Source organism: Meleagris gallopavo, chromosome 6 (genome assembly GCF_905368555.1).
Source record: "Meleagris gallopavo chromosome 6, MGAL_WU_HG_1.1, whole genome shotgun sequence".
Taxonomy (NCBI): domain Eukaryota; kingdom Metazoa; phylum Chordata; class Aves; order Galliformes; family Phasianidae; genus Meleagris; species Meleagris gallopavo.
Genome location: NC_139409.1, coordinates 36017501 through 36043999, shown reverse-complemented (window position 1 = coordinate 36043999; position 26499 = coordinate 36017501). Strand labels below are relative to the sequence as shown.

At 34.4% G+C, this 26499-nt stretch overlaps 1 protein-coding gene across 2 annotated transcripts in view; it reads left to right on the top strand.

The window, feature by feature from the left end:
• Positions 1-26499, top strand: part of ZNF385D (zinc finger protein 385D) — a 389701-nt gene that overhangs the window by 66848 nt on the left and 296354 nt on the right. For both annotated transcript variants that reach the window (XM_085226335.1, XM_085226334.1), the window contains exon 2: positions 11030-11317. In XM_085226335.1, the coding sequence (XP_085082461.1) occupies positions 11030-11317 (288 nt within the window). The remainder of the gene's footprint in view (positions 1-11029; positions 11318-26499) is intronic.

Below are 26499 nucleotides of genomic sequence, written 5' to 3'. Positions count from 1 at the left end.
GTATTGGTTCCAGATGTGTACTGTAGGAGCAATACATGCTGAAGTGGATAACACTGCTATATTGCAAGGTAAGCCACTCACATTTGCTTCCCAACAGTGAGTGTTGATTACAAATGACATTACTGGGTCTGATTTAAATAGTAACAAGTAAAATAATGATGATTTTATCTAAATGAGGGAGATGAGAGATAGGATGGGGTAGTCTCTTATGTGCAGTGGCTTAGGGGAAGGTCACATTTTAGTTTTGTTTTTCTTAACGGCATTGCTTATGTTCACTGTTTATTTTTGCTACACTTCAGTGACAAGGAAAATAAAATATAGCAGATTTCAAATGGATTGATACTAAACTGAGCTACAAAAAAATGAATATGAATAGCGAAATATATTTTTTGTCTTAGCTGTTCATGACTTTGCACTTTTTTCTTACATTAGATATTTTTTTCAGGAAAAAAACCAATTTTACTATATCAAAAATTACAGTAGAAATAGAAGCACTTTATATCAAATAATTTTTTTTAGTTCTTGCCCTACATGCTTTTTCAGGAAACAAAAAAACCCAAACAGTTGATTTGTCAGAAATCCGTTAAATTATTAATAAATATATTATAGCCTTGAGTCATGCAGTTAAAACTGAAGTTTTAACTACTGTAATCTGCCTGCTTTTTCATTATTTAATATTTCCCTTTTCTGATGAGAACGCAGACCTTCAAATCTTTTGTCATTTAAGTTCTTACTCATGTAGGTAATCTCAAGAAAATTCCCTGAGACTACTACTCTGAATAGTTTAGTAGTACAGGTCTAAATTAATAAAAGAGAACTCATTTCTGTTCTTCTTGAGTAAAGGTATATCAAACATTAAATGTGCCTTAAGTGTTCTTTAACCCATGTTGTAAAAGGTACAATAAATTTTGAAAGTGACACATTCTATAATGCATAGCAAGAGCAGCAGAAATTATGAGAACTGCTGAGATGCTGAAGTTACTGTATGAATTCCTAGGTAGATGGAAAGCAGTTATCTGATTCGGCTTTTCTGGAAGCATTTTTATGCCAGCTGTTCCACTGCCTTCAGGTACCCTGGCTTGCACCTATACAGAAATGTTTATCTTGCTGTTTTTTAATGAAACAAGCACCATATTGCAAAGTTCTGTTATTGGTTAAGGGTCAGTGATATTTACCACTTCTCTTAAAAAGCTCATTTAAATTGAAATCTTGTGCGTATATCCAGAGAGATGCAATTTTTTAGATGATGACTTTAATTGGAGAAGGTAATTTTTAAATTAAACACTGTAAGATATTCAAATAATTAATATTTTGTGAAGTCTTCTAATCTTTCATTATAAAAATGATGTTCGAGTATGAGTTAATTCTAGGAATTTCATATGTATTTTATCCTGTAGTCTTTCTTGAGTGATCTCCAATGGAAAAGAATATTTTATTGCAAATTCGAACTACTATTTGGAAAAAAAATAAACAGTTGAGTGAGTCTTGGGGATTTTGTAAACTTGTCCTGAGGCTTAATAGAATTTATAAACTGCTTCATCTGAATCAGCACAGCTGAAGGAAGAAACTTTGTAATTCTTACAGAGCTTTAAATTTTGCCATGCATGACTTCTCAGAAGTTTTCAACTACCTCAGCACTCCTAGACAGGTCAAGAGAGATTGCAGATGGCCAGCAGAGCTAGACGAGATGGAAGTATTTTACAAACTCAGCAGTAGTAGCTTTTGCAGATCACAGTGGCTGAGCAAAGTGCTCAGGCTTCCCAAGAGCAGCAGTTCTGTGTCTGTTGTGAGCATCTGCTGCGGATTGCAATAAGAGATATGTTGCTGTGAAGGACTCCCAGGAAAGGCTGGAAAGCATCATTTCTCCTATTTTCTATCTGTGTGTATGTGGTTATGCCCATACTATTCATTATTTGTTCTAAGAAACGTCTTTTAGGAAAAAATGTATCTTCCAATTGGAGGTGTTTTGAAGGTATGCACTGATGCCTTTTAATTATTAGCATTTCATAATATGAAAAATGAAAATGTTTTTAAAAATTAAATCCTGAAATGGGAAAATAAGAAATATTTTACACATCTATTTAGCAATAATAAGGCACCTGTTCAGTAAGTTCCTGCACTTCTCTGGTAATATTCTACATTTTGGAAAATCTTGCAGAATACCTTGTAAAATCAGCAATATTATACAAGACTTTTACTAGTAATTCCCCAGGTGCATATTTGAAGCCCTGACCTGGCCTTGTGTGTTTGTAATGGAAGACTTGATCTGCTTCTGTAGAGCACTCTGTTAGGGAAATATAAAAAGGCCAGATGTCCCATTTTGTCTTAAGATGCATCAAAGTACACATCAAAGGTAGTCTAGTTTGCTAGATGTTTATCTCTGTCCCTAGCATTGATGAAGATCTTGAGGTAGAATTGTAATTGACAGGAAAGAACATTATACTAGTCAAGAATACTTTAAAGATGACATTAGTTTTCAAGATGCTGTGAAGAGAATATGCTTTTTAGCATATAGCCTATATTTTGTACTTCTCAACCAAATTGTACAGAATCTGCCCCAAAAATCCAAATCTTGTGAATAGAAATTCTGTCCTTTTTGCCATGGATGCTGTACTAAATGCATCCTTTTTGCTAAAGATAATGCAGTCCAAAGACAGAAGGATAAGATAAATTACTGTAATTTCCAATTGCACTTGCAAAAGCATTTGCTAACCTTTCTAAACAAAGCAGATGTTCACCTTGATATGTTTGCATAGCTTGGAAAATAATCGGATCTCCATTCAACTCCACTTTAAATGGCCCAGTGAGTGTAGTGAAGCTGTAAAAATTAAAATAATAACAATAATAAAAGTCCTTGCGTTTATAAATGCTGCTAGAGCATTTATAATGCTTTATAACATACAGATAATCTGGAAAAAGAGCTACTTTTATGAAAGTATAAATGATAATCTTCAAATATAAGCCCAAACTTATCATTCATTAACACTGCTATTTGTGTAAATGCATTTGCTGAGAGACAAAATTTATCGTTTTTCGTTGGATCTAGAGATTAAAGGCTAACTGACTGAAGTATCAAAACTTCTGTCTTGCTCTTCTATGGTTCTTTTTGTTTTAAAGGCCTCTTGTTTATAATGCATTCACAAAAATATCACTAAAAGAAGAGTACAACAAAAAAGCTGGGACATAGACTTCTAACTTCTACAAACTGGCTGTTTGTATTTGGGGTAAACATTTAGATTTCCTAGGGTGTAAGAAGGTCTGAGAGTTCTAACCATAGAAACAGAAATCTGGCAATCTTGAGAAGTTATCTGCTAAATAAATAAATGAATCTTCAGTTCTGTATTGATTTGTTTTTTTATAAGCAAGTACAAACCACGAACTTCTGACATTGCTCTTAAGTGAGTTGCTCATCAGCAGTACGTATACTCTCTTACTGCTGAGATAAGAATATTTGACTTGGCATTTAGGTACTAGAAAAATTAAGTAACTTTTAAGTGGCATATAATATTTATTACAGTCCATAGACCATCCATGTATCCTGTATGATTTCACGGCAGGAAATTTATCCAGCTGGACTGAAAGAAGTTATTTAACTGTGAAATTAAATATAATCCCAGTACCTACAAAATGTCTGTGGTTCAGTAGACAAAGATTTGTTGTACGTACTTCAATTTTTACATCTGTCTTTGGACACTGCTGAATGATGTAATTTGTGTTGTTCAGATTTGATCATCTGAGAAATTGCCACTTTTTCCCCTTGAAATCTAACATCTGTACATACTACCAAACTTATTAGAAACAATGACGAAATTAACATTTAGTCCAGTAAAGACAGTTGGAGTTGTGATTGGAGCCTTCTGTTCTTTCTTTTTGATCCTGGCCAGCTTACAGTGCTGTTGACAGGAGTTCGAGGCTGCAGGTGGAATTTCCAAATATGGGAATCCAGAATATGGGAAAAAGTACCCATAGCATAACAACAGCAGGCTTTCTTGGTGGGTGGAGGCCCTTGTAACTTTACTAGATATGCATTTTGCTATATTAATTTCTGCCTTCTACATAGAACCTGAACATGAGATCCCACTGTTGGAAAGGGAGATAAGGCAATGCTTGCAGCCTGTTTTACCTGGTTGGGAGGAGACTCCCTGCAGTGCCTGGGTTCCAGCTACATCGCTGGGCCAGTCTTTATTTGTCCTCATTTTAGACAGAAGTCTTTTTTGGAAATGATCATTGTGGAAACAAAGGCTTGAGTAAAAACCAAATGAGAAAGTTTAACGGTTTGGCTCTGGCTATAGAGATGTAAGTCACCACAGTAGCACTTCTCAGCTTTTTAGGAGCTGATGTTTGCAAATGAATTACTTGTCCTTCAAATAGTTCCAAACCACCCAAAGTGCTCCATTATGTTAGCACAGGCTTGAGAAATAGATACGTAATACTAGCTAATTGAATAACATATGGTGTTGATTAGTGCTTAGCTCTTTTTATAGAACTCGATTAAAAAAATGACTGCAGTATATTTTGAGACTATGAGATGTCTGTTGGTTGTTTCTGGCATGAGGGAACTGCTGAACCAAGAAATGAAGTTTTTTTTCTGATTAGTTCATATATGAGTTCCTTTTGGAACTCATAGTGCACAGGACTGTGACCGGAGATAGGCTGCAGTCGGTTAATTTGCTGCAGTATTGAAATGCAGCCTTTCCTGAAAGATTTAAGTGCTCTGCCGACAAAACAGAACAAAAGCCTAGGCTTTTATTTTCTGCACTATTGCTCAAGATACTTCAGATGGATAAAAATCTGCTCTTCCAGGTTCCAGTTTGCAGAGATGCATTTCTTGGGAGGAGTCCCATGACATAGACATTAAAGTATAAAGCCCTCCAAGCCTAAAATAAACTGTCTTCTTCCATCTCATCTTCCCTTCTTGCTATAAGTAGTAAACATGCAGGTGAAAACTGCTTTTATTTCTTTTACTGATGCAGTTCTTGCCCAAGTGATTCTTTTCATCTCAAACTTTCCAAAAATCACCTGAGATGATGATGATTACGATTTTCTTATTATTCACATGGATCACTAAAGTCATATACTGGTAGTGATTGGATTGGGAGTGCATAAGGAGAAATAACAAATGGGAAAAACAAGGTTTTTCTCTCCATTATGCTTTTTTTTTTTTTTTTTTAATTCTTAAACTGCCTCTTCTACTTTATTTTGTGTGAACTCTTTAAAGAGAAAATTTGGTGAATAGTGGTTTCAATTGTGATGAAGATGGTAAGAGACAGAGAGTAATGAGAAATACTAACTTCTGTCCCGAGTTCTATCACTGACACGCAATTTAGCTTTTTGGTGTATGACCCAACAAAGTCCTCCTCCTTTTCTAGAAGGTGGTGCTTGTTCTTGCAGTCTTAAAACTCTTACAGGAATGTTTACCAATAATGAAAGATTACTTAATACATGTTTTCCACATTTTCACATCATCTCTTGTTGTATTCTATACTATTGGTATTTAGTGTTCATCTGAAAGACTCAATACAAAGGAGATCCTGAAAAATCAACTATTTTAGAAATGCCTTTCCAATCTTAATGAGTTTCCATTTCCCAGCAGCTCTTCCACTGAAATGATGTTCATTCATCCATCCGGAGAAAACAGATGAGTCCTGCAGCATATTCTGAAGGTTACTTCGGTCATTTGGGAGGGAGCTGTGTTTCAAATGAGCTGTACTTTCACCATGAGTGCTCTTTCACCATTTTCCCATTGTTTGTCCTTTTATGTTTGAAACCACCACTGCAGAGACATGTAATATAATATAGACCATATAAATCACTCTGGGCCCTAAAAACCAGGAGCAGATGCAGATCTGATCTGAATCAGATAACTGCAGTGTCAGGACCGCATCATTCAGTTATAGTAGGGGTGAAAGAAGCAAAAAGCTTTTTTTATTTTTCCATTCCTGAGCCTTCTGCCAGGCTGTATGTTTATATCTAGGCAGTATGTTCATTTTAAGTTTCTCCCAGTAACAAATGCCTAGGGTAAATTTAAGCATTTTTGTTCAGCGAGTTCAACCTAGAGGTTGCAAAAACTAATTAGTTACCACTGGCCTCTTGGTACAGGAATCTCAGGTTCCTAGTACAGCAAGGATTTTTGAGTAACAGTTGGGAGTGCAGCTTCTGGATCCAGTTTTGGGAAGGATCCTATCACATGTATTGACTCACTGCATGGAAGAGAATTTTAAAATCTGAAAGTTAGATTGAAACTATTTGACACAAATGTGACTCTGCTACCATGACTGCTATCAAACAGTAGCACCCCATTCTCTGAGAGATCTTGGGTCACATTTGTGATTTTTGAAAAGATGTGATGATTCCAGTTATTACTGGGAGGTGAGGTGATCTATAGTGAGCTGTTGACATTCCCCCAAAGACTCAAAAACTGACAGAGCAATAATTAGAAAGTGATTTTTTCTCTCTCTTCCCTAAAGTTTCTTTGAAAGTAGCTAATATCTGTTGTTCTTTGTTGATAACCTTTGGCAGAGGACTTGATGTCTCTCAAAAAGCAGAGAGAAATCATGTGAATACATGGTACAAATGTTAGAACCATATATCTTTGGTATGTCCAGGACTTCAGCAAATACAACTAATGTGCATTTCATTAGAAAAAGCCTCACATAGCCTGTTTTCCCGAGAATCAGTAGTACAGCCAATGAAGTAGGTCCAATATAAAATTTTGTCTTCATATTGTTATCAAATTCTTACAAGAAGTGCTTGAATCTATTCACATCAATAATTTGGCTAGATTATCTATGCTTTCTTATTACCTGTGGAAGTTCAGTCCTTTTAAAAATCTGAAAAGGCTATATTGACAGATTCTGGGAATACAGTGAGAGATTTTTTTAGAATGTATCGTGTCATTAATCAATGGCAAGTGGTCAGCGTTGAGTAAAACTGCTTTACCTGCGCAGCAGTCTCCTAGTAACATTCATGCTCTGGGATCTGTATTTTCTGTTGGTCCCTTAATAGTCAAATACATTGGGTTCATTTATCTACACAGTCATAGTGACAAGGTGGTTCAGAAAATAAACAATCATTTTTAAAACAAGTGGATAAAGTTTTCCTTCCATATCCTTGAGTAGAAAGTGTGATTTTGTATTACAGTTAAGAAGATAAGGATAGCTTCATGGGAAGGCTGTAATTTCTAATCTTCTACATTTAAGCACACACTGGAAATCTCCAGGCAGTAGCTATATTACTGAAGCTAGTAAACATCACACAATGTAGTTGTGCTGGTTTTTCACGAGGGACAGTTTTCTACTTCACGAAGCTATAATGACATGCAAAGTTCATTTTACTAGTAAGCATCATTGAGCCAAAATTGAGCTCAGAACTCTGGGGAAAATAAATGTAACCATTTATCTGCAGTCGTATTTAAATTGGCTTGAAATTTTGAGTTCTTGGTTATCTTGCTCATTCACATCTCGTTTGATGTTGTCTGTTGTAGGGCTCCTAAAGGTTGAGAAGTTAGCCTTCTCGGTGGGGGGTGGGTGGGAAATCTTAGCTGCAAAACTGAGTGTTTATGTAATATGTAACCATTGCAGTCAAGAGAAACATAATGGCAGGGATTTTTTTTTTTTTCAAAATTTTTGTCTTCGTATTTGTGAGTATTTTGCTCAAAACCATTTGTGACCAATCAGTACACTAAATACTGCTATGTTATGCTGCCTTATTGCATCAGTTCAAGAGGGTTTCAAAAGCATGCAATATTTCTCTTTAGTATTTCTGAAAATCCTGATTGCCTAATTGCTGCCTAGGCTGCAGTTACAAATGTTTTCATTCTTCCACCATATTGAAGAGAAATGACAATAGTCAAAAAGTATGTTACATCTGTAATGCCATCATGGGTTTTAATGAATATGCACGTCAAATGGTAGATGCTGGTCTCATTTATTTCAAAGGTGTAATCTCTCATTATTTCAGTATTCCTAGTATGTATTTTGTAGTGTCTTTTTCTTTTTCCTGGAAGGAAATCAGAATTCAAGACAGAAAATGTTGTTTAATAAAAAATAAAGGCTTTCTGATTAGGCTGTGTGGATTGGAGTATTCAAGTGAAGATAAAAAGTGCTAATAAGACTTATTGGCTGCTTATCTGTTAGTGTTTCAAAAGGAATTATGTGTGTGTACGTACAGCGTATGGTGTTTGTTTAATTTACTAGATTATATTTACTTTAAAGTTTACATTTTGCTTAGAATATCTTTTTTTATTATAGTAATCTCAATCCTATATGATTAGCACTATAGGACTAGAGATGCATTGAAATTTTAAATTCATGCTGCTCTCTAGTGGGGAATACTTTCAATGCAAAAAGATGTATATTAATACTCAGAATGTATATAAACTAGGACGCCTGGAAATTTGTTTAGAATAATTCATTAGAAGTAGTGCTATCATATTAATATTTTAATCCTTGCAACACTTTCATTAAAGATTGAATTTCTTAATTAATTTATTTTTTATGGATGCATTATTGAGTCTTTCTGGAGTGAACAATATCCCCAGAAGGCTTGGATGTTGATGGGACGTTGATGTATTGTTGCTACTTTCTCAGAAGGAGGATGCTTCTCCTACTAGGAAAAACACGCTGTAGATCTGCTATTGAATTATCTTGGATCTTCTCCAAAGGTTCCTCAGTTGCATAACCTCAGTCATCCCAAAAGAAGTTATGAAAATTACTGTAATTACTGTTAACATAATAACTTTGGTTTAATAATGTTGTTTTTCTCTTGAATTTTGTGTTAGAATGAATTGTTTAGTCTGCTTTCTCATCTCTTGTTTTACACAGCTAAAATTCTAAATAATAAAGTTGACTATGATCAAAAGCAGAATTAATAATGCTGATTGAAATGATTTCAATTTGCAGCTTATGCAGACCTCTTCTCAGAGCCCAGTCTGTACTTTTTATTACTCTATTGTTAAGTGAAAATGATTCTAGTTAGCACAAAAGAACATGATATTAATTCATTAGTAATAAAATCTGAAAACTTGTTTTGAAACTTGTTTTTATATCAATATGTTTTCAGATTTGTATCTGTAGATAGGTTTGCCTCTACTATTTGATTCCAATTCTGCAAATGTGTTTTAATTCATCAGATAACAGCAAAAGTTTTGACTGACTATTAATCACGTGAAACTTCCAACATTTGAATCTCTTGCAATAATGATTTGCACTGTTCTTGTATAATCAGATCCAAATCTGAGGGCTTGTTTAAACCTATTTTTAGATGCTTAACCTTACCTGGAGCTGAGATTAAAGAAATCTGTAGACCATTTTCTTGTGTTGCTGAAAGGATCTTTTTTATCTCTAAATTATTTGTCAGTTAGAGACCACTGTGTTGTATTTAAGTTTGCGTCAGAGGTTTTTTTTTTTTTTTTTTTTTTTTTTTCCATGCAGAATACAGATTAGATTATTTGGCTAGATCTTCATTTATTCATTAAGTCTGGGAGAACAAAGAAACTTAAATATTTACATGCTATATAAAGATCTCATCAAGATGCTAAGTTGTTATAGCACTTGGTAATCCTTGAATAGTAAATCAGTTTTTCAGAGCACAGCGCACTTCTTTGCGGTTTCTGCTCACCTTTAATCATGGAAGCTCATGTTTACATTGACCTCACTTGAAGTTCTGCAGATGGGATTTTTCTCTCATTTTCGTACTAGTTGCAGTTTGGTACTGGCTGAATCTAAATTCTCCAATTTATCCTTAACTTGCAGTTAAGGTAAAGAAATAGAGCATGTCTATTATTTATCTTCAGATTTTTTGAAGCAGACAAGTTACACTGTTATTAGAGTTTGTCTTGAGATCATTCAAAGGAAGTGGAGAGAGAATGCTCAGAGCTTGCTAAATACCTAAGCTAATTAATAAATTCAAGAGTGAAATCTGTGCAATTAGCTAACTGAGATGTAGGGATTTTATTTTTTCTTCTACTAATTAAACATATCAAAATATAAAAACATAGGAAGCAGAAACTGTATCTCCCCATCCTATTTATCAATTTAGGCAAATAAAAAATGTCTTGCATTTCTAAGTGCTGTAACTTTTTAAAAAATAAATAAATAAAATTTACAGTATTTGAATATAACGAATGAATGAACATAACCATAGGTTGTCAGTCTCACAGTGTTTAACTGCCCATATTTATAGTTTATATTTAAAAAATCAAACTATTATACTTCTTGACTTAGTTGTAGAGAGAGGCATAAACTATTTCTGCTGTAATAACTCTTGTGTTTCTGTGGTAGGTTGACCTTGGTTGGCAGCCCTGCCCCCACCCCGCTATTCATTTACTCCCTGTCCTGGAGAGGACAGGGAAAGTAAGATGGAAAAACTTGAGGGTTGACATAAAGATAGGAAGATCATATTACTGTCAGTAATATGCCTGTTACTGTTACAGGCAAAATAGACTTGGTGAAAATTAATTTAATTTAATCATGATTAAATCAGAGTAGCATAGTGAGAAATGAGAATGGGGAACACTAAAATAGCTTCTCCCTTCCTCATCTTTTCCCACATGTTCAGTCCTTCATTCTCGCCTTCTCAAAGGTGAGAGGATACTCCTCGAAGCCTCCCCACAGCAACAGAGGGAGAAGGAAAATGAGGGTTGTGGTCAGTTAGTTGTTAGAACCTTTGTCTTTGCTGCTACTTGCTCCTCAGACTCCCTTCCTGATATAATGTGAGGTCTCTCCCATAAAGACTTCAGACTAATGCAGTATGCATACTTTCCATATGTTGCAACTGTCCAAGCACTTGTCCAACTGGCTCCATATTACACGTTCATTTGAGTAGCTCTGAAGTTACGCGAGTTACATAGCAGAACTATGAAACATAAACAAAAAGTAAAATACATAAGCAGAAATTTAATATTAAACCAGAAAAAATACAAAAAAAATTTTTTTGGTCTTTTACAAGTTTACAAATGTAGAAATACTTTTTTTTACATTAGTTTGCATTACTCATCAATAATTATCTCAATTATGCTCTTCCTTCCCAGAAAACATGAAGAAACCCTGGAGCCCCGACTTACCAGCATCTAATCACTCATACAATTTGGCTTTTACATCCATCCCAGATGTCCCAGACAGGGATAGTGAGAAAGTATTAGCAACTGATAGCACTGAAGAAAAGAAGGAGAGAGAAAAGAAGCAGACCAATTTCACTTTGTGCAATGTTTGTAATATTCAGCTGAACTCTGCTGCTCAGGCACAAATCCACTACAATGGCAAATCCCATCAGAAGAGGTTGAAACAGCTCAGCAGTGGAAATCTCAAAAGTGATAATGGTAAGCATTAATCTCTATATATCTTTGGCCTATGTAAGTTGTGTATATTTGTCTTTTTTTTTTTTTTTTTTTTTTTTTTTTAAATATGGGGCATGTGAACAGTTACATATGCTCCTTGTAACACTGGCTGTTTGGAACAGTTGAGTCAGGGCCTGAACCACTGATTGATCACCTGAGGCAAGCACTGAGTCAGCCATGGGAGCACAGGTGAAGGTAATTCATCTGTGCTACCGGAAGGGGTGGAGCCTGGCTGCACCTCTCCTGGACCCCATTAAGGGCTGACTGCCACTGGGGAAGGATCTCTTTCTGGAGATTCCTCCTCTGTGGAATCTTTTCTGCGAATCTAGATCTTCGGATACAGGTGAGCATTCCTTGTCTGTATATTTTCCTATTTTCACCATGATAGTCTTTTCAGCTGTAACACCAACTGTAACACTGGCTTTGTTCTTAAAAATAGCTAGTGGGAAATATCCTTGAGTTCATTATTTTTCAGTAGTGTTTATCTTTCTTTTTCAGTTCTTAGAGCAGAAAGAAATAGATCAGATGCAAGAAAGCTGATGAACTTGGACGCAAAGTGCTGAGTCTTAAATGTTGAATTTATAATAATAAAAATATACCTTACATATATAGCTTAAAGATATGTATAACATCTTTTTTTAATTTTTAAAAACAGGATTAAAACCAAGTAGTAAGGACTACTTCTAGAGAATGGATTTAGTTGTACCCTTGTGACCTTGTACTGCAGTGAACCTTGTCTCAGTGTGTGTAACGCTGATAAGAAAACTCTTATTATTGTTGACTTGAGATACGCAGCTATGTAAACAACATATAAGTATAAACCTTTCTTTTATTCAGCCAAATCCTTTAATATTAATGTAAAGACTGACAGTGATCTCCGAGTACTTGCGATCATCACTAATGTGAATGTGTGCCAAATAGCTAATTGGTATACTCTCTGGTTTGTTCCAAGTATTTTGATTCTAGATTTTGTTTATGTGGTAATGTTGTATCAGATTCTTTGTCATTCTATTTGCATTTTGATGATTTAATCTGTGATATTCCATGTTTTACTTTTTACTAGAAAAGTACTCTTGGTAGGGGTCTGTTTGATTTTAATTAAAAGCAGTTGCCAAATGAACTGTGGGGGAAAAAAAAGAAAAACAAACAAAAAAACCCCCAAAATTACACAAAACAAATACCTTCTCAAAGTTGTTTTACTTTAATTTTGTCATTCAGTTTTCACATCTATCATGAGTCAGTTTAAACCATGTCTACCATAAATCTGTTTAAAGATCATAGTTAAAGTCAAAGGGAAATGGAAAAAAGTTGTTTTATTTGAATCTATTTTGTTGATGGCTTTAGGAAAAGTATTTCATAGCGTGTGGTATGTTTTCCATCATCAGAATGAGTTTTATGCCTCAAAGAAAATAATGTTTGAGTCTTTATGTACAGAAGTAGATCAGATTACTTGGCTCCTGACAAGAAAGGAAAAGATTAATATTAAAGTTTGGTTCCCAATTTCATAACTCGTAATGCTTAACTTTGCTGAAGTATGGGTAGTTTTGCACAGTCAGGTTTATGTTCTTATATGCCATGTCATAGAAATGAGTCTTAACAGGATGTACTTAGGACTTACAGACCTTCTCCTCAAATCTGCACACACATTCTTTAACACTTTGTGCCACAATTTTTTTTCTTGCCCATGTGTAGTAGCATATCCTTAGCAGTGATCTTTAGATAGGACTTAAGAAGTACTTTAAGTTTTCTGTGTGTTGTCTTGATTTTAAGAGTATGATAGTTTGTTGAGAATAGTATGGGTACATTGCCAAAATACATTGCATGTGGATGCTTTGCTTTGTGAAAGATGTTGCTTGGTTCCTTAAGCAAGAGACTACAGAGTCCTGTCACATAAATAAATACACTTATTTATGTTCATAGTTCAAGCTTAGAAGTAATACCACTAACATTAATAGGAGCTGTGCAAGTGCATAAAGAAAGATTGATTTCCTAGATGATTAAAGGTAGAATATAGTTATCCACAAATGTGTTTTTTTTACAAACAAATAAACAGTCTAATGTTATTACTATCTTCAGGTAAGGTAAAATTGTATTATCTTTGTTACTTGCACAGCAATTGTGGTAATGACAAACTGTTGTTTTTCTGCAATTCATTTTTCTCCTTTATTCTGTGGCATTGAAAGAACTAGCAACTAAGTAATACTGAAATTAGTGTCAAAGGGTTTCAATAATGAGACAACATTTCTATTTTAGGTAATATTAAAGCAGTAGCATATCATTGTGTTTCTTATTTCCTTTTAGAAAGTATCCCTAGCTCATGCAGGGCTGCATGTGCTTGAAATAAGAACATAATCGACAGTTTCGAAGTCTTTTTCAAACACAATTTTGATTCAAAGTGTGGTTGTTTGTGGGTGGTTATCCAAAATCTGGCAAACCTTTGAGTATTGCCAAAAGTAGCACTGTACTGAGAGAAGAATAAAAGGAAGTGTATGAGGAAGTGATTTTCCCGTATCACCAAACTTTGAGACTACATAGTTTTTAAACTGAAAATTACAAATAAAATAGAGACCAATATTTATATAAATCTTCCCGAATATTAAGCTGAATGTTTGAACTGAACTTCCAATTATTTGAATAGAAATTCATTGATTGGTTATCTTTTATTTTAAGTCAAGTATGAATCAGGATCTGACACGCCTTCTGCAATAACAGGCTTTGTCAAAACCAGTATATGTAAAATGTGAGCAATGTTTTTCAGACTTTGTTGATGAGACCCTAGCAAGCTTGGGTGATGTGACTGTGCCTGAAATAACTATGAATTGACCCTTTCAGTTTATCATATGCACATAAATGAAGAAAACTTTTGCTTTATTAGATTGTTCTAAAATCTTCATCATCAGTAGTTTCCTTTATCTCATGTTGAAAGACAGAAGTGCTTACGCTATGCACAAGAAGGCTCATCTTCAAGTACAGTGGTTCATGGTCCGTACTATATACATGTCTTTGCAAAGTTGGGTGCTCTCAGGTATAGTTCCATGTTTGAAGAAATTAGGAGAAAATATTTGTGTGACTGTTTCAGGCTTTATTTCATCACTGAATTACTCCCAGAAAGATGGAAGGGTAATAGAAATGGAGGATTGATTTATATGAAGCAACAGTTGTGTTTTGTTCCCAAACTATGGACTGCTAATGAGAGGTAGTATTCGGCTGTAATAGCATCTGACAGTGTAAATAGAACTATCATGCTATAGTCATCATCTTCAAACTGTGTGAAGTAACTTTTATCTGCTAGCTGTAAATGAACAGTTCTGTGTAGTTTCATAAAGTAAATTGCTTAAGCAAAAAGTCTATTAACATATACAAATATGCATTTAATAAACAGAATTAATTATGGATGTAAAAGCAGCATAACCTTGATGCTATTTTGTTATCAATATTGAATTTGAAAAAACAGATACACTCTAAAAAGTTTTGGTAGATAATTTGTTTTTCAGCTTGACTGATTTGCAATTTGAGACTCACTGAGTGCCTTTCTGTGGCACTGCAGCTTCAGACATCATGAGGAGTCATAAAAATGAAGTGTAGTAATAGGAGTGTTATGTGTTATGACTTGGTGTAGTGATTTAGGATAACTTGATAGGGCATGATGAAACCTCAGCCTGTTACTGGACTCCATGTATTTGAGAGTAATACAATTTTCTGTGTTCCTTTCTTTTAATTATTGCCTTATATGACACTTAAAAATGTATTTCGCATTTGTTCATCATGCAAGATATTTGTTATTCCTCGTTATTTTTATTTTTTCCTGTGAATTTTCCTACACATGTTAGCAAGGTGACAGGCAATTTGGTAGCAAATTTGAGTAGGCTCTAGGATTAAAAGTGGGTAAAATGTATTTCCAATCTAGTCCACCAAAGTTGTTTCACTTCTTATAAAACCAGTCTGGACACTTTGGGAGGAGGTAAGCTTTTGTGGGAAATAATTTCTCCTGACCAGCAGGACTCAGAGTTCTACTGATAGGATAGGACTAACTGTGGATGCAAATGTATAGCAGGGCTAATGAGGAAGTTGATATTTGTAAAATTTCATGTAAACCATAATTTTCAGTGTGCTTCCTGTAGTGTAAATTACTGAATAATTGTGAATGATTGAGGCTCGGTTAGGACAAAAGCAGAAACAGTTCACTTATATATTAAGTAAAAACACAGTGAAAGAACCAAGAAATGCCACAGAATTCATAAAACTATTAACTTTAAAAAATGTTCTCTGAAATACAGTTCTGTTAAATATTTGGCAGTAGTTTCTTTATCTAGGTCTGTGGTTATTCACTATTTTATTTCACAACCCTGACAAACAACTATCCAGTTCTAGTAGCTTTCAACTACGTCATCTTAAATGAAAGCTTCCTATAGCTTTTTTCAATGAAACTTTACCTTAATAGAATACTGTATTGAGAACAAGGACAGTGAGTACACAAAATAAATTGAAAAGATCAGATTAAATAATGAAATACTCTTTATACCTTACTAATTACAAAAAGAAAATATTTCATTTCAATGCTAGATGTTACTTAAGAATGAATAGTAATTTGACTTTTGCACTTACGCTAATGTATATGCTGAGAGTAAAATGTGCTTATCAGACTTCATTTTCAACCATATTCATTTGTTGAGATGATAATTCTGTAATATAAGTTCAGTAAATATTTATACTCAGGTCAAAGAAAATATTTGATCTTTCACAACATTTTTTGCATCCTAAAACCTAGTAGGAAATCTAGAAGGTTCACCTGAACTGCTTGCAGTGCCTCCTTCCTAGCACTTTCCTATTGCTAGTTCTTTTCTAGTTCTGTAATGCTGCTACCTTCTGTGTATCATGTCTCTTTCTCGATTATGAGAAGTGACAGATTTTGGGAAGATAGAATATTACTTTGTTTAAGGTGGTAAAGTACCAAGCTACGTATTTCTGAGAAATGGTGCCACCTCCTCAGTCCATTGCATTAGTCTTCCTTTCAGAGAAAGGGGATTGGGTACAGCAGTGAGGAATGGAGGAAATCTTCAGAAAAATTATATCACCCTTCAGAAGAAGAGATTTTCCACTAATGTTCTGGGAAACAAGTATTGTCAAATCAATGTGAGAAGTTACTGGAAGTCATGAGGCAAGTTCTGCTGAAGATAAAAACAAGTGGCACCGTAGCACACAGTTTTACTTTCTGTGGTTACAGTTATTTTAAAATTATTTTTTATAATTCTATATCGTATTCCAATTCAGAGCTCCATTGCCAGTTATGCAATATGAATTATCCCCAGGTTTCAAGTCTCTAGTTTCTGGGTCTGAGATGACACTGTAGTGAAGAAAAACAGCAAGCTTGCTCTGGGAGCTTCAATGCCTCCCAAATACTAGAAACCTCCAGAAATTGTGAACAGTGCATAGTAACTTCTGCTTCTCCCAGGTGTAAATCTTTCTTCTTACTCTGATGCATTTGTCTGTTTTCATCATATTTCTATTCCAGTTAATAAAATATTAATACAGCTCCTACTTTGAAAGTGTTTTTGTTAGCAAGATGTGCTTTTATAGCATCTTTTTTCTTTTGTTTGTAGAATTTGTTTTGTTATTGTTTAATTAAAAAAAAAATAAAATCAGGTGTGACATCACAATTCATCATAAGGTTGTATCAAATAGTACTGGTGTATTGCTGTATTCATTTTTAGGAAAGTGTCTGCTCACACCAGCCACTTGTACGTACTTCCCCTGATAAGCTTAGTAGGGTCCATTTGACTTTGAATATTCCAGAATCAGGTGTTGGAAGGGACCTCTAGAGATTATCTATTCCTACTCCCCTGCTAACACAGACTAAGTTACACAGGAAAGCATTTAGGCAGGTTCTGAGTATCTCTAGAGGAGACTACTACACAGCCTCTCTGGGCAGCCTGCTCCAATTCTTCAAAATCCGGCAGAATAGTAGAAATAGATTGCTAATTATTTGAAGTATTTTTTGAAATTCCTTTTTGTTCTGCTAGTGTACTTAAGCATGTGCTTATGTCCTTCGGTGAAGTATGACCTCAAATGATATATTCCTTTCCATCTGTGGTTGCAGCTGAATGAAACCTGATGTGACGTTTTATTATGAATCAATCTATTTAACATACATGAAGAATCTCAACTATGAAAACATCTGTCCAGGGTCTTAACAAATTCATAAATAGAGATTTTTGACGTTTATGAATAAGTGGATTGGCTTCTGTTTTTTCTTCTTGTGTAAGATTACACACAATCTCTGTTAATATATCCCCATCTGTTTGGCATGCTCTCTTTTTGGGTCCAAAGCAAGATGCTTAGCAAACTGCCTCTATATTAAGGATTGCTTATTGCACTGTCTATGGGGACTCTAATGTCAGACAGCTGAAACAAGTTCTTCAGTAGCTCTTTACTTTTTCTGGCTTTAAGCAAACCTGGGTAGGGTTTCTTAGTGCTATGCTGAAGCAGTGAGGGCTGAGATACTTTAAAGGCATTTTCAATTCTGCATAGAGGTTGTTGCTATATGTAGGTTATGGATGAAAATCATGGAAACCATTCTTTATCCTGTGAGTGGCTGTTTGCTCTGCTGCACTACCCTTGTAGTTCTCATTCTGTATGTTCCCAAACTTGTTCTCTCACAGTTAGTTCATTCTTAGTCGTTCATGATTTCGTGTATTCTAGGCTTCGTGTTACTCCCTATGTTACATCCTAGGTGTACAACACTTGTTCTTCTATTCTGTAAAATAACTGCACTGTTACTTCTCAAACTTGTGCTTAAAATACATATTAGTCAAAAGCAGGAGTACTATCATCTTTTTTTTTTTTTGCATCTCTACTTAAGATCAATATAGTCTCCTGCTCTGTCATTTCTTTTATTTGTTGTTTTTTTTTATTTTTTTAAAGGTTTTTTTCAGTGTGTTTTCATGCTTGATTCTACTACCTACCTCATTTATTTGAACTGCTTTGTCTCCTTATTTGCAAGTCTGTGCTGTTTTAGCTAAGTGTTGTATCAATTTGTTTTATGCTAGAGCAAGAATAGCAGTAATACTAAATTATCTCTGTAAAGCTCAGTTTCTCCAGTAATGACCTCCTGGTCCATTTGTGTTGTTTCTGAACTGTGCTGAGATGTTGGTCTGCCATTCTTTACTTCTCCCTGAGTGTGGCACCAGTCTCATTTCTGAGATTGCTGGCATTTATCTCTGCTTACTAACTACAGCTAACAAACTGTTGAATTCAATTTTGCAAGATGTCTGTTTATTCATGCTTATATAACTAAGTCCAGTATAGGCTATGATGACTGTGGCTTCCTTCCAGACCTTCTCAGTAACTTGTCTTCTTCTAATACAGTGTTGTTTCTTTTATTTTTCTACACTGGCATCTGGTAGGCAACAAATCTTCTGTTGAGTCATGACAACACAATTTATCAATTTTTCCTGGGATTAGTTTCTCCATAGCTAACCTTTCCCCTATTTAATTATTTTTCCAAACAAATAAATATATATATTTCTCAATAATGCTATAAAAGTGTAATTTTGTAGTTTTCAGGTGTAAATTTTCTTTTCTTTTTTCTTTAGGATAGAACAGAATTTAACCAGAATTCTGTAGTTTTCTTTTGCATCGTTGCAAGGAAAAGCATTAATCAAGTCGGACAGACATTTTTACTAATGTTAACTTTTAATTTATTCCTCTGATTAAATACACGTGGTCTTTTTGGTAGCCGTGTCCCTCTGACATATTTCACAATAGAGGGAGTGTCAAGACCAGAATTTTAAAGCTAGCTCCTGTGAAAAGAATCACCTTTTCCTATCGAGTTCCTGAGAATGAGACAAGTTCCTCACACTGTTGAGGAAGAAAGTGTTAGCATATATTTATAGTATTTCAGTTTGTGTTTTTGAGTAATCTACTGTTAGCACTGCTGCCATAAGAGTTAATCTGCAACAATTTATCTTTGTTTCTTGAGCTAGTGCTTATAGATTATCCTGGTTGGAGTGTCCAAGCAGCCAAAATATACAAATATTGTCAATATTTTTCACTTAGCTTTTTGTATATGAGAGTAAAGAACTAGGAATATGCATTGATCTTAAACAATGGAAAGTAAGCAGCTCATTTAATAAACTAAAGCTTTGCTTAGTAATAAAAATTGAAGTTCTTAAAAGTCTTCTGTAGACACTTTATTTCAGGTTAACATGCTGTAAATGAAAGCCTCCTGAATAGAGACAGCATATAGCATATGGACTATAATATTAGTGTGAATTTTTTACTGATAAAGTCATTTTTAGTGGAGTGTTTGGTTTTGAAAGCTCTAGCAGAATAAAGTCTAATAGACTTAGAAGCTGACAGTCTCCCTTTGCACTGGATAACACGGTGCTGTAGAGGAAAGAAAAAGAACAGAAGTTTTGTGATCAAATACTCTGCAAGCATTAAGTGGTTTCATTGGATAGATACAGCTAAATACAAGGGAATTAAAATTGGGAGTGTCAAAATAATTTCCCCAGCATTTGAGTGCAGATGTTTAGCAATTTTTGTCACAGATTATTCAGAAATGGAGTACTATTAATTTTCTTCTGTTGAATCTGTTCCAAGATATAATGTTGGGAAAAATTAATAGCTCATCTCCCTTCTTGTTAGGAGAGTCCCATCCTCAACCCATCCATAAGATATAATTTTTTCACAATTATTACATCTTTTGATTTCATTATCAAACTCAAAATCAATAATTTTGTAGCCCTAGTTCTGACTGCCTTAAATTCTATTCCCCTCAATTTTTTTCAGTCATGTTTCTAGTAAAAAAACAAAACCAAAACTTCTGCATAGTAGAATGTGGATGAGTTCACATACGTATCTGATTCCAATTCCAATGCTACCTTTTTCTCTTCTTACCATTGAAAAATATATAGTATATATTTATTATTGCGTTTTTTTTTTCCCCTATAGGAAAAAAGAGCTCAAATAATAAAATTACAGCATTATTTTCACTAAAGTTAAATAAGACAAGAACCATAGACAAGTGTTATCAGGTTCAGATTGAAATATTGCTAGAAATATCCCTCAGCTCAGTAGTGATATCTGATAGTCTGAAGTGTCTTTGGTATGTGAAGTATTAAAAAATTTTAAGTCTTTAAAAGAAGCAGTTCAACTTCTTGGAGTAGTCTCTGACTTCACACCTGTACGGCATTAAGGTCAAACCTGAAGAAATTTTTTTGTAGAATGTTATGCTGACAAAATTTTTAGTGGTTAGCTAGGTAATGCATTTTAAAGATTGTTGTAGAAGATATGTAGAATAGCGATGCCTAGAAAGAAGCAAATGGTGCTCTTGGCTCATGTTGTTTTTCATCTACCCAAGACATGGAAATCCTTCTTGGCTGTGGGGGGGAAAAAAAAAATAAAAAAATTCAGATCTACACCATCAAAATGGAGAAGGATTAGAATTAATTGCCCAAAGAGGTTGTGGAAATTATTCTCTGTAGACTGTAAAGCTCAACCTAATCTAATCTTGAAGTTAGTTCTGCTTTGAGTAGAAGGCTGGACAAAGTAAGTTTAAGATACTCTTTCCATCTGAACTATAAGAAGTATATTTAGAGCCAACATGGGGAAAACTTCAGTTTGAATGTCTGAGGGACCTACTTGCTTAATTTACATGAAAAGCAAGGTCTGTACTGCCAAAGACTTGGATATTTCTTCGAAAAAGTGTGTTTAAAAAGTGCTGAGAAAGCTCTACTCCAAATGTTACTGATGTTATTTGAAGAAATGTAACAAAGTAACATCGATGTTCTGAGAAAGGCTTTAAGTTGCAGAACAATCTATTGAAGACTTTTGCAATATTTTTATTTTCTGTCAAATTGCCTCTAGCATAAAGTCAGGACTGCTGGTGATATATGTTACAGCCTATCTAGCTAAAAAAAAAAAAAACCTAAACAAAATTATAGCTAAAAGATGAAAACCAAGAACAGAGTTGCTATTATATATAGACGTTTTAAAAAAAATCTTTCTTCTGTCTTTCCTAGCGACAGGAGGAGCAACAGATGCTGCAAGGTGCAGTATCAGCAGGCACCGTGTTGTTCAGTGATGTAGCAGGACAGACATTCTTCATGGCGGGTCAATTATTAATAGCCCTTCCAACTTTTCTTGTAAAAACCTTTAACACGAATAATTGAAGATATGAACTGTATGTGTACTGATACTGATATGTAATCACTGAAGTGATTTAAAAAAAAAATTAAAAAAAAAAGTGAGAGAGTTTATTTGGTTATTTTTTCTCACAAACAGTATCTTAACATGATGAAATTAACTGATGATTAATTTTGTACATTGAGGAAAATAAATAGATCTCTACTTAAAATTGACGTTGTCATCTAGTGACAAAAGTAGTACATATAACAAATTAGTCCCAAGTGACAAGTTTGAATTGTCAAGGAAACAAAAAGTATTGCCGTTATCTTTAACTGCATTTATTTGATGAAATATGCTTGAGAAAGGGAAAGAAGATTATGGAACTGATAAGCCTTGAAGAGTATATGTTATCCAACCTAGCAGCATTGGCATTTAAAGTCTTATTACTCCAAAATAAATTGTTTCAAGAACTCTGGTCATACAAATATAGCCAAATAAAGATTGTGTAACTTTAGATGGAAATAAGCAGCATTCTATAACTAAGTAAAGAACAGTTAAGTTTATAGCTGGCATAGAAGTCTTGGTACGGTTCTACAAGAAAGCACTTCTCAGTTTCAGTGTCTGAAAGAGTTTATTTCAGTAGTTTACCTCAATTTCATCTGTCAGAGATTGGTTGTATCTGTAAATAGTTAAACATTACTTTTCTTTTAATGCAGGCTGATAATTTGGACTACAGGTCTAATCTGATGTACAAAATCTAAATCTGTTTTTGGGAGAACTTCTGTTATTTCCCTGCCACGTGGAGCCCATTCTAGAAAACATCGTGACCACATTAAAGGAGTACTATAGATTATATTTGAGTGTGTGTTTCTGAGTACAGCAGTTATGTATACATACACACAATCTGTGTGGAAATATTGTACTATTCTGAACGAAAAATCCTGCGTTGTGCTTTTTAGCATACTTGTGCTTAAAGTCAATTCTGAGTGCTAGTCAGTGGCTGTTAGTTTGTATTCTTTTAAAATTGCTGTGGATTTTTTTTTCTGAAGAGCTCCAATAATTTCTTCTTGAAGGTAGTTTTTCCTAACTGCATGTGTTTATTTTCTCTAGTCAGAAGTCATGCTGATTATATTTTAAAATAGAAATGTCTTCCAAGTCCTTAATGGCTCAGGAAAGCTGAATTGTATTCCTTCTAATTTGTTTTTTGTTTACTGGTGCTGCAATTTTTGTAGTCTTGATAACCTGTTTTTAAACAGTATAATTTAAATTTGTCTCCTTTAATCTTTCTATTCTGTATGCTCAAGAAAATATCTTGCACTTCAGTATGCATTTATGTTATGACTGATGGAAACCTATAGTAGACAACAGTAAGCATTACTGCTTTTGACAGCTGTCTGAGTTGTTGACAGGATTACTAAAACATAACATACTTATATTCCCACTGAAAAAAAACATTGTATGAAGTTGTGTAGATACTGTCCTGTGCTATTAAAATGTCCAGTATATTTTAGTAAAAAACATATATCCCTTTCTATATTCACTGTTCTTTTTTAATTGCTTTGCAGAGCAACCTTCAAACTAGTACTTTATTCTTTTTTCTAATGAAATGTGGGTATTTTGTTAAGCTTCAGTGTAGAGATCTGGAATAATCAAGCTTAGCTTCTCCCCAGAGTTCCCTGCAAAGAGAGTTGTCACCATGGCTTTCTGTTTCTGGATGTGCAAAGGGTTTCTATTTAATTTCTTCTGATAGAGCTTTCCATGATCTGTAGTTTGCCTGAGATAAATGAGATGCCACTAAAATACATTGGCTGAAGTGTCATTTACAAACACATCATGGCAGGAATGGTGAGCGTACAGTGCAATGTCTGAAAATGAGAAAATGAACAATCAAATTATATCTTATATATTCATAAAGCATTTCACAACATTCTTGAGATCAAAGCAGACAGGAATATGTATGTAAAGTACAACGTAGGTTTTGAAACGTGTGCGATTCTGTGTATAAAATGGGATGATGAAGGCTTCTTTTCTCTTGACATTGTGCCAGGTCAAACACCACCCACTGTGATACAAAGAATCCCTAAGGCAAAACCGGGATATTACCCATGCTGAGGTCAATAATCAGGCCAATAGCAGCTTCCTACTAGCCCGCTTTACAGTAACAATATGTGAGGTTAGAGTCATGGAAATCTCATGGAAAACTTCAGAAGGCTTTGGTTCCTGTGTAGAAGCTCTCTTTGATAATAAAATGCCCTTGACAGATCCCTGTGAACAGTAGCATGAACTTCTGAAGAAGCATACTTTTATGCAAGATAAAAGGGGATCGATGCTGAGGCAAGAGGAGACTAATAAGACCGTAGTACGATTCACATAGGGCTAGTTCACTGCTTTTTCTTGATTTGTTGGGAAAATCAGGCATGAAAATTCATTTTCATAAGATAGGATCAACTAGTAGAGGTAAATAGAAATGCAGAGAATTATTAGAATGAACAACTGTGGGGATGTAATTGAAAGTGATTAAAAACCTGACAGAATATAAAGTATTTTGATGCTTGACCATCTTGGAGCTGTTAAGGACATTACCATAGATTTTCATAGAATTCATATTTTGTATTCACTTGAATGACTGGGGCACATAGTTTGTACATGCATGTTGGGCTCCGTCTGCCAGGAAATGTCAGGTTGATGTAAATTATGCAGCAAAACATAGAATTTTCTTTTGCTGCAAACCAGTAAAGTGAAAGTGAAATACTTCTATACCACTTCCACATTTTTCTTCCTAAAGAAACCATAGGAAAATGACTAAGAAACTACAGTGAGATGTCTGTCTGAGAGCTGCTTGATTTTTGAGCAGGTAAGGATTTTGAAATTAAACTGTGGCATTTCTCAACCTTTTGAATCCACGTGATATTTTGGTTTTCTGCTTTATTTTTAATCCAGAGTTTAAATATAGTGCTCCCATACTGCAAAACTTAAATAAAAAAATAAAGCAAGCTCTTAATATATAGAATTAAATGTCAAGGAACTCCACTTCTCCATCATAATTTTAATATTGCTAGCATAAAAAATTAAAATGTAGGATAGGTGTTATATGGAGGAGGAAAAAAAAATTGATTTCATTTTGTAGAAGTTAATGCTTCATTGGAAGCCTTTCTCTCCTTCTGCTTTTTTGAATACTGTCATGTGGAGCTGTTATGCTATTGCTATCTTTATCCTGGGACTTTACCACTTAAATGCCTATATTTTAACAATATTGCTGAGTATACAATACGGTAACTATAAGGCTTACTTAAGAGAGTCTTTCTTTGACATTAGCAAAAATTGGCCAAGCTTTTGGTGTATATTTTGTCTTCCAAAACCATGAATTGATCTGAGATATGCCTTTTTAATGCATCTTACTTTTTTAAACCCAAATATTCAAATAGTTACTGTGGAATGAAGAGAGAATATCAAACAGTTTCCCCTGAACTTGCATGCATCTCATGCTGCAAGTGAAAGTGCTTAAAGTCTTTATATTCCAACTGTGTTCTTCCATATATATGTGTAGCAATATTGATGATTTCACTTTGTACCAAAACGATTTTATGAAGGAATAAGAGAAATATTGCCTGTAGTTGAAACCATTTTTTTCTCCTTTTTTCTTTATTGGTGATGCTAGTTATGGGACATTATTTTGTAACAAATTGAATTGCAAAAAAGTAATTCCCTCAGAAGCTCTTTTTCAGCTCCTTTTCTAATTAGCCTATGTATACTGAAAATGTTTGCAGTCCCCTTTTCAAGATGTTTACAGAATTGCTCAGAAGTTTATAGCTTCTTTGTGAAGATCAAGAAAAAGATTTTTTTTTTTAATTTTTCAACAGTTGTTAATGCATCAAACCTAAGATTCCCATATGTATATTAGATACTAAAATCCTTTGCTTTTTTACAACTAGAAAAAAAGAAAGTCATGGCTCTTTTATTTATATGGCAATTGTTAGGTGTCCGAAGTTGTTACTGTCAAACTCAGGAAGAGTCTGTCCTGAGTAAATGCTTTGGGACTTGATCTGATTTTTGAAATGCCTTTGTATTATGAGATCAGATGCATAAGAATGTGATTGTGTTTATTTTTTACATGAATCCCGCTGGTAGAATCCTTAGGGATTTGCTGTATCAAAGGTATTTATGAGAATATTGCCCTTGGCTGCAGTTTGAAAGAGAGTACTGTGAGACAGGGACAGATGAAGTGTATGCAGTGGTGACTCTTATAGGAGAGAATGGCAAGAGTCTCAGGTCTGGATACCATTTCTGATAACACTGCTCAAGATCAAGGAAAGGTTAAAAAAAAAAAAAAAAACAAAACAACAACAAACAACAAACCTGCACCATCAGATTTTTACTTTGAAGATCTGTTTTATGAAGTAGTTCTTTAATGTTCATCATTCAAGCAAAGCATGAGCAGAAGGATTAGTCATGCAATAAATAGACTCAGTATGTGCTGTTGCCTCTGCATGGCATGGGCTTATTTGAAGAACAGAATCTTCAGGCGTGTGACTTTTTATATTTGGCCTTTAGAGTGAGACAGATGTTTATTGTTTGTAAATTTGAATACTTCTTTGTTCTTCAGTCTTCCTGCATTAGAAGGAAGAATTGGACAAGAAGATGGTAAATAAAATTTGGTGAGTTTGTCATAGAAGTTCCTCACCATGTCTAGGTTTATATTTCCTACGCATCACAAACAATTGAAATGACAGAGCAAGGAGGAAAAGAGGAGAGACTTATCAAATTGCATATGAAATCTTTATTGATGATGTGGTGTTCTTGTGAGAAGTAGGTGCTATTTACTCTCAGTTCAGAAAGAGATCTGAAGCAGTAAATACAAAGAACTAGCAAAATTTCCTTTAAAAAAAAGACATCTAACATTTTTATTAATCTATAATAATACTATATTAAGAATAGACACTTGCTGATTTATAAAAAGTATATATATGCACAAGAGCACACACATGGAGGACTTGTAATTGCTGAAGTAATGTATAAACTTTTGTCCCTTTAAATTT